General features: G+C 46.3%; 1 protein-coding gene across 1 annotated transcript; it reads left to right on the forward strand.

The window, feature by feature from the left end:
• Positions 1-3,618: 3,618 nt before the first annotated feature.
• LOC116464719 (cytokine receptor-like factor 2) lies at positions 3,619-8,588 on the forward strand (the record flags this gene model as incomplete). The annotated part of the gene is made up of 3 exons (XM_032147980.1): positions 3,619-3,752; positions 6,362-6,524; positions 8,464-8,588. Coding segments are annotated over 3 exons (422 nt in total), but the record flags the coding sequence as incomplete, so codon positions are not given.
• Positions 8,589-8,940: the final 352 nt, after the last annotated feature.

The raw sequence follows: 8,940 nt of genomic DNA on the forward strand, positions 1-8,940 counted from the left end.
CCTTCAGCTTATTACCATAAGTACTGAAAAGCTCATGCAAATCACCGATCCATGATTACCGTAACTATTGAAAAGCCAGGTAACCATGCTTTTCGTACTTCCTTCAGCTTATTACATAAGTACTGAAAAGCAAGCTCAAGCAAGTCGCTGGATCAGTGATTACCGTAGCTATTAAAAAGCAAGCTCAGCATGCTTTTCAGTACTTCCTTCAGCTTATTACCGTAAGTACTGAAAAGCAAGCTCTCGCAAGTCGCGAGATCAGTGATTCCCGTAACTATTGAAAAGCAAGCCCAGGATACTTTTCAGCACTTCCTTCACTTATTGCCGTAAGTATAAAAAAGCTCATGCAAATAACCGGATCCATGATTACCGTAACTATTGAAAAGCAAGCGCAACATGCTTTTCGGTACTTCCTTCAGCTTATTACCATAAGTACTGAAAAGCAAGCCCTCGCAAGTCGCGGGCTCAATGATTACCGTAACTATTGAAAAGCAAGCTCAGCATGCTTTTCAGTACTTCCTTCAGCTGATTACCGTAAGTACCGAAAAGCAAGCTCTTGCAAGTCTTGGGATCAATGATTACCGTAACGATTGAAAAGCAAGCCCAGCACACTTTTCAGTACCCCCTTCAGCTCGTTACCTTCAGTTACTTTCAGTAAGTTCTGAAAATCAAGCTCATGGACCATTGGCCACTGGAGCCCAGTGCCCAGTTCCTGAGTGCAAGTGGAAAGAAATCGGCCTTCTAGGAAGTTCCCTCTTACAGACACAGTTGTCGGGGATGAATCTGCCCCCAGTGGGGAGACCAGATGACCCTGGGAAGACTGTGATTTAAGGGAATGAATTAAAGGCCGGGAGCGGTGGCTCACGCCTGTAATCCCAGCACTATGGGAGGCCAAGGCGGGCGGATCACTTGAGGTCTGGAGTTCGAGACCAGTCTTGCCAACATGGTGAAACCCCATCTCTAAAAAAAAAAAAAAAAAATTAGCCGGGCTGATGGCGCATGCCTGTAATCTTAGCTGTTCGGGAGGCTGAGACAGGGGAATTACTTGAACCTGGGAGGCAGAGGCTGCAGTGAGCCAAGACGGTGCCACTGCACTCCAGCCTGGGCGATTTATAAATTTATTATTTAAAAGTAAATAAGACCAGGTGCGGTGGCTCAGGCCTGTAATCCCAGCACTTTGGGAGGCCAAGGCAGGCGGACCACTTGAGGTCAGGAGTTCGAGACCAGCCTGGCCAACATGGTGAAACCCTGTCTCTACTAAAAATAAAAAATAAAAAAAATTAGCCAGGCGTGGTGGCTTGCGCCTGTAATTCCAGCTATTCGGGAGGCTGAGGCAGGAGAATTGCTTGAATTTGGGAAGCAGAGGCTGCAGTGAGCCAGGATCACACCATTGTACTCCAGCCTGGGCAATTTATAAATTCATTATTTAAAAATAAATAAGGCCCGGGGCAGTGACTCACCCCTGTAATCCCAGTGCTTTGGGAGGCCGAGGCAGGGGGATCATGTGACATGGGGAGTTAGAGACCAGCCTGACCAACATGGAGAAACTCCATCTCTATTAAAAATACATAATTAGCCAGGCTTGGTGGCGCACGTCTGTAATCCCAGCTACTCGGGAGGCTGAGGCAGGAGAATCGCTTGAATCTGGGAGGCGGAGTGTGTGGTGAGCCGAGATTGCGCCATTGCACTCCGTCTTGGGCAACAAGAGCAAAACTCCATCTCAAATAAATAAATAAATAAAATAAGGGAATTAATTGGAGATGCCCTCTGGTGCCCTGCCTACACACACACACACACACACACACACACACACACACACACACACACACGGAGCTGGAAATACTCTCTCACCCTCATCCCACTCACTGGATTTTTATTTTTATTTTTTTTGAGAGAGGGTCTTGCTCAGTTGCCCCGGCTGGAGTGCAGTGATGCTGTCTACCTCCTGGGCTCAAGCGATCCTCCTACCTCAGCCTCCGGAGTGGCTCGGACCACAGACACACACCAACATGCCTGGCAGACTTTCTCATGTTTTGTACACATGGGGTCTCACCATGTTGCCCAGGCTGATCTCAAACTTCTGGGCTCAAGAGATCCTCCTGCCTTGGCCTCCTGAAATTCCGGGATCACAGGCATGAGCCACTGCACCTGGCAGGTTTTCTTATGTGTGTTGAGAACTGGCTGTTAAGTCTTGGGTGAGGAAATGAGGGACAAATGTAGGGAAACCCCCTTTCCAAAATGTTTATTCTTTATCCTAGAATTCTGTAAGGCTATGGTTCTTTTTCACTTTTTTATTTTTTAGAGGTAGGGGAAATGGATCTGTTTGAGAATGCGGTGAGAACTACGAACTCTTTATTCGCGAAATTACTTATAGATACTGGGTGCGTTTCCTGGGCTATAATAGGTCACCACAAACTGGAGGCTTAAAACAGCAGAAATTTATTCTCTCCCAGTTCTGAAGCCCACAAGTCTGAGACGGAGATGTCTGAGAGCCTCATTCTCTCTGGAGGTTCTAAGGGAGGGTCCTTCCTGCCCCTCCCAGCTCCTGGGAGCTCTAGGCATCCCTGGGCTTGTGGCCACATCACTCCAGTCTCTGCCTCCCTCTCCACGTGGCTTTCTCCTCTGTGTCTGTGTCTCCTCCTGTCTCTGAGAAGGACACCTGTCATTGGATTTAGAACCCTTCCTTCTCCAGTATGACGTCATCCTAACTAACTGAATCTGTAATGATCCTTTTTTTTTTTTTTTTGAGACAGAGTCTCTCTCTGTCACCCAGGCTGGAGTGCAGTGGCTCAATCTCGGCTCACTGCAACCTCCGCCTCCCGCGTTCAAGCGATTCTCTTGCCTCAGCCTCACTAATAGCTGGGATTATAGGCATGTGCCACCATGCTTGTATTTTTAGTAGAGACAAGGTTTTAGCATATTGGCCAGGCTGGTCTCGAACTCCTGAGTTCAGGTGATCAACCTGCCTCAGCCTCCGAAAGTGCTGGGATAATAGACGTGAGCCACTGTGTCCAGCCAGATGGAAACTTTTTTTTTTTTTTTTTTTAGATAGAGTTTTGCTCCTGTGGCCCAGGCTGGAGTGCAATGGCACGATCTCGGCTCACCGCAACCTCTGCCTCCAGGGTTAAAGCAATTCTTCTGCCTCAGCCTCCCTAGTAGCTGGGATTACAGGTGCATGCCATCATGTCTAGCTAATTTTGTATTTTTTAGTAGAGATGGGTTTTCTCCATGTTGGTCAGGCTGGTCTCAAACTCCCGAACTCAGGTGATCCACCTGCCTTGGTCTTCTAAAGGATCCCATTTTTAAATATAGTCCCATTCTGAGTTTCTGGGGAGTTGGGATTTTAGCATATATTTTTGTGGGGGACATAATGTATCCCATAACACACACGCAGGACACTTTCCACAGAATTTTAGAGAGTTCCTTCCTTTGCAAACCTACAGGTTCTTGGAACTCTGGTGGAAGCTTCTCCTATAAAAGTAATGAGGACGGGTGAACCCCAAGACCCATAAGGTATTAAGGGGAGGAGAGGTACAGGCTAGAGAAAGGGGATGAGGTAAGCCTGTCACAATCAGCTCAGAGAGGAGAGATGTCGCTTCTGTTATTTCTTCTTCTCAGTGAAACCCAGTTTCCCGAAGCATGTGAGCTTTTCGTGGCATCAGGACGCAGTGACGGTGACGTGTTCTGACCTGTCCTACGGGGATCTCCTCTATGAGGTTCAGTACCGGAGCCCCTTCGACACGGAGTGGCAGGTGAGCCGGGCGGCCGTGACTCAGAGCGTTGGTGGGTGAGTGTCCCCCAGGTGCAGGCTGTGGGATTTGCTGTTTCATCAGACCCCAGTTCCCTCTGTCTACACCTTCCTGAATTCCACTCTGTTGTATCTTCCTGAGAGAGCTCTAGTCCAGCTTGTCTTTTTCATGTTTCTCTCTGTGTCTCTGAGGGGTCTCCAGAGAAAGACAACCAATAATATTTCTGTCTGTCTGTCTGTCTGTCTGTCTGTCTGTCTGTCTGTCTATCTATCTATCTATCTATCTATCTATCTATCTATCTATCTATCTATCTATCTATCTCATTCTATTTTATCTCTCTCTCTGTCTTTCAATCTATTTATATCATGGCCAGACCAGCTAGGTGTGTGTAAGTAAACTCTAGAATATTCTCAAAATGAAGAAATCATCTCACAATGCATTTCTCAAAACATGTCCCCATCGTTAAGCAACACGACTGTATATCTACATATATGTGTGTGTACACACACATATATACACACACATATGTACACACCTTATATACACAGCTTATATATACATATATACACACGTATACACACACATATAGATACACAGCTTATATATACACATATATACACACATACATACCTTATATACATATATTTATACACACATATATACACAGCTTATATACACACATATATATACACACACATATATACACAGCTTATATACATATATACACACACATATGCACAGCTTATATATACAGCTTATATACAGTATATATATATACACACCTTCTTTTTTTTTTTTTTTTTTTTGAGACAGAGTCTCGCTCTGGCACCCGGGCTAGAGTGCAGTGGAGTGATCTCGGCTCACTGCAAGCTCCGCCTCCTGGGTTCACGCCATTCTTCTGCCTCAGTCTCCCTAGTAGCTGGGACTACAGGCGCCCGCCACCACGCCTGGCTAATTTTTTGTATTTTTAGTAGAGACAGGGTTTCACCGTGTTAGCCAGGATGGTCTCGATCTCCTGACCTGGTGATCCGCCCTCCTCGGCCTCCCAAAGTGCTGGGATTACAGGCGTGAGCCACGGCGCCCGGCCATACATACTTTCTATACACAACTTATATATACATATTTATACACACGTATCCACACACCTTATATACACACATATACACAGCTTATATACACATATATAGACACACGTATATACACACATATATACACACACCTTATATATATACACACACAGCTTATATACACATACAGATACACACATATATACACACCTTATATACACACATATATATACAGACACACATACAGAGCTTATATACACAGCTTATATACACATATATATACACATATATACACAGTTTATATATACAGCTTATATATACACATAAATACACACATACATATATACACACCTTAGATATGCAGCTTATATATACACATATATACACAAACATATAGATACACAGCTTATATATACACATGTATATGCACATCTTATATACACAGCTTATATACACACAGATATATACACACAGCTTATGTATACACAATTATATATACACACCTTATATATACAGCTTATATATACACACTATAAATATACATATAGAGATATCTTATTGGTACATATATCTACAAACATATATAAACTATATATGTATAAATTGATACATAGAATAGAACATTTATCTGTATTTTTATATCCATTTATATCTGTAAAGATATATAGATACAGGCTGGATGCAGTGGCTCACACCTCTAATCCCAGCACTTTGGGAGGCCAAGGAGGGTGGATCACCTGAGGTCAGGAGTTCAAGGCAAGCCTGGCCAACGTGGTGAAACTCCCTCTCTACTAAAAATACAAAAATTAGCCGAGCATGGTGGCAGGTGCCTGTAATCTCAGCTACTCAGGATACTCAGGAGGCTGAGGCACAAGAATTGCTTAAACCCGAGAGGCAGAGGTTGCAGTGAAGCGAGACCACATCACTGCACTTCAGCCTGGGCAACAGAGCAAGACTCTGTCTCAGTAAATAAATAAATTATATTTTAAAATAATAATAAAGTAAATACAGGCCGGGCACAGTGGCTCATGCCTGTAATCCCAGTACTGTTGGAGGCCAAGGCAGGAGGATTGCTTGAGCCCAGGAGTTGTTGACCAGCTTGGGCAACATAGCAAGACCCCATCTCTTTTTTTTTTTAGACACAGTCTCACTCTGTCGCCCAGGCTGGAGTGCAGTGGTGTAATCTTGGCTCACTACGACCTCCATCTCCCAGGTTCAAGCGATTCTCCTGCCTCAGCCTCCCAAGTAGCTGAGATTACAGGCTCCCACCACTTTGCCCGACTAATTTTTATATTTTTAGTAGAGATGCGGTTTCACCACGTTGGCCAGGCTGGTCTCAATCTCATGACCTCAGGTGATCCACCCGTCTCGGCCTCCCAAAGTGTTGGGTTTACAGGTGTGAGCCACCGGGTCCGGCCTCGCAGCTCCATTCTTGAAGTCAGCGAGACTGCAAACCCGGAAAACTCCGGACAGACAGGTTACTTCACTGATCATTGTGTGTGTGTGTGTGTGTGTGTGTGTGTGTGTGTGTATGTGTTTCTCCAGTCCAAACAGGAAAATACCTGCAATGTCACTATAGAAGGCTTGGATGCCGAGAAGTGTTACTCCTTCCGGGTCAGGGTGAAGGGTATGGAGGATGCATATGGGCCAGACACATACCCAAGCGACTGGTCAGAGGTGACATGCTGGCAGAGAGGCGAGATTCGGGGTAATGCTTGTTACGCGGCAGTGTCCCATAGCCTTGTCACCAGGCTGGAGTAGGCATAGCCACTGACCCTGTCCTGCCTTCCCAGGAGGTGGGAGGGAGGGTGTCCTGCCTTCCCGGGAGGTGGGAGGGAGGGTGTCCTGCCTTCCCGGGAGGTGGGAGGGAGGGTGTGTCTGAGCAGGATGTGTCTGAGCAAGCTCAGCCTTCTGTCATCCTCCAGGGCTCCACCTGAAAGCAATTCCTCTCTTTGTTTCACTCCCTGGCTGCTTTCACTCGGGAGAGTTTTCTTTCTTTTGTTTTTTTGAGAAACATTCTCATGGTGCCCAGGCTGGAGTGCAGTGGTACAATCTCGGCTCACTGCAACATCTGTCTCCTACGTTCTGCCTCAGCCTCCCAAGTGGCTGGGATTACAGGCACGTGCCACCACGGCCGACTAAATGTTTTTATTTTAAATTTTTTAATTTTTTTTTTTTTAGAGGAAGTCTCAGTCTGTGGCCCAGGCTGGAGTTCAGTGGCATGATTTTGGCTCACTGCAACCTCTGCCTCCCGAGTTCAAGCGATTTTCCTGCCTCAGCCTCCTGAGTGGCTGGGATAACAGGCACGAGCCACCATGGCCAATTAAATGTTTTTATTTTTTATTTATTTATTTTTAGAGGGAATCTCAGTCTGTCGCCCAGGCTGGAGTGCAGTGGTGCAATCTCGGCTCACGGCAGCATCTATCTCCCACGTTCAAGCAATTCTCCTGCCTCAGCCTCCCAAGTGGCTGGGATTACAGGCACGCGGCACCACGGCTGACTAAATGTTTTTATTTATTTTTTATTTTTTTATTTTTTTGTACAGGGAGTCTCCGTCTGTGGCCCAGGCTGGAGTGCAGTGGTGTGATCTCGGCTCACTGCAACCTCCACCTCCCGCGTTCAAGTGATTCTCCTGTCTCAGCCTCCTGAGTAGCTGGGATTACAGGCAGACACCACCAAACCCGGCTAATTTTTGTATGCTTAGTAGGGACGGGGTTTCCCCATATTGGCCAGGCTGGTCTCAAACTCCTGACCTTGTGATCCGCCTGCCTTGGCCTCCCAAAGTTCTGCGATTAAAGACGTGAGCCACCGTGCCTGGCCTTCAACATATGTTTTCAGGGGGCATGATTTAAGGTGCACAGCCACCAACAGATGAAAGCAAGCTGTCACATGCTGTAAGACCTGCAGCAACTACAAGTCTCCAAAGGCTGCGTGTTGAACCTGCCCTTACTTCCTGGGGGTGGCTGTGGGATGCGTGGTTGTCCAGAGACACAGTGTCTCTTTCCAGGATATTTTCCATAGGAATCAAAATTTGCTGACACTAACATTCTTTAAAAAAAAAAATAGGCCCATCTCTACTAAAAATACAAAAATTAGCCCGGTGTGGTGGCGGACACCTGTAGTCCCAGCTACTCGGGAGGCTGAGGCAGGAAAATTGCTGTATTAACAATAGCAGACAGGGCTGGGCACAGTGGCTCAAGCCTGTGATCCCAGCACTTTGGGAGGCTGAGGCAGGTGGATCACCTGAGGTCCGGAGTTTGAGACCAGCCTGGCCAACATGGTGAAACCCCGTTTCTACTCAAAAATACAAAAAATTAGCCGGTCATGGTGGCAGGCGCCTGTCATCCCAGCTGCTCAGGAGGCTGAGACAGGAGAATTGCTTGAATCCGGGAGGCGGAGGTTGCAGTGAGCTGAGATGGCGCCACTGCACTCCAGCCTGGGCGACAGAGTGAGATTCTGTCTCAGAAAAAAAAAAAAAGTAAGTAAAAGATTTGCTGACACGAATATTTATAAAAAGAAAAACAAAACAAAAAACAAACAGTGACAACCAAGAAAAAATAAAAACACCAAAAAAATGAGGAGGGTGGTTAGGGATGAGATGTAACATCATGTTGAAAACTTATAGCTGCCTTTTTGTTTTGTTTCAGATTCCTGCGCAGAGACACCAACGCCTCCCAAACCAAAGCTGTCCAAATTTATTTTAATTTCCAGCCTGGTCATCCTTCTGATGGTGTCTCTCCTCCTTCTGTCTTTATGGAAATTATGGAGGTAAGGATGACTCCTGCTGCCTGTGGGTGGAGGGATCTGCTTGCAAAATGTCTGTGAAGTAGGAAAAAAGATTAATCGCCTGATAGAGTCATTTCGCTGGGCCTCAGTTTCCATGCAATGCCCACTTTTCTGACGGTGCATTACAAGAAATTTCAGAGGGGCCGGGCACGGGGAGAATTGCTTGCCCCCCCGGCGCGGGGGGAGACGAAGGCAGAAAGCCCCCCCGCTCACCCCATTGAGGGCAACAGGGGGAATTTCCTGCAAAAAAAAAAAAAAAAAAAAAAAAATTAGCCCAGCTGGGTGTGGTGGTTCACACCTGTAATCCTAGCACTTTAGGAGGCCGAGGCAGGTTGGAT

Source organism: Hylobates moloch, unplaced genomic scaffold, assembly GCF_009828535.3.
Source record: "Hylobates moloch isolate HMO894 unplaced genomic scaffold, HMol_V3 SCAFFOLD_1418, whole genome shotgun sequence".
Lineage (NCBI taxonomy): Eukaryota > Metazoa > Chordata > Mammalia > Primates > Hylobatidae > Hylobates > Hylobates moloch.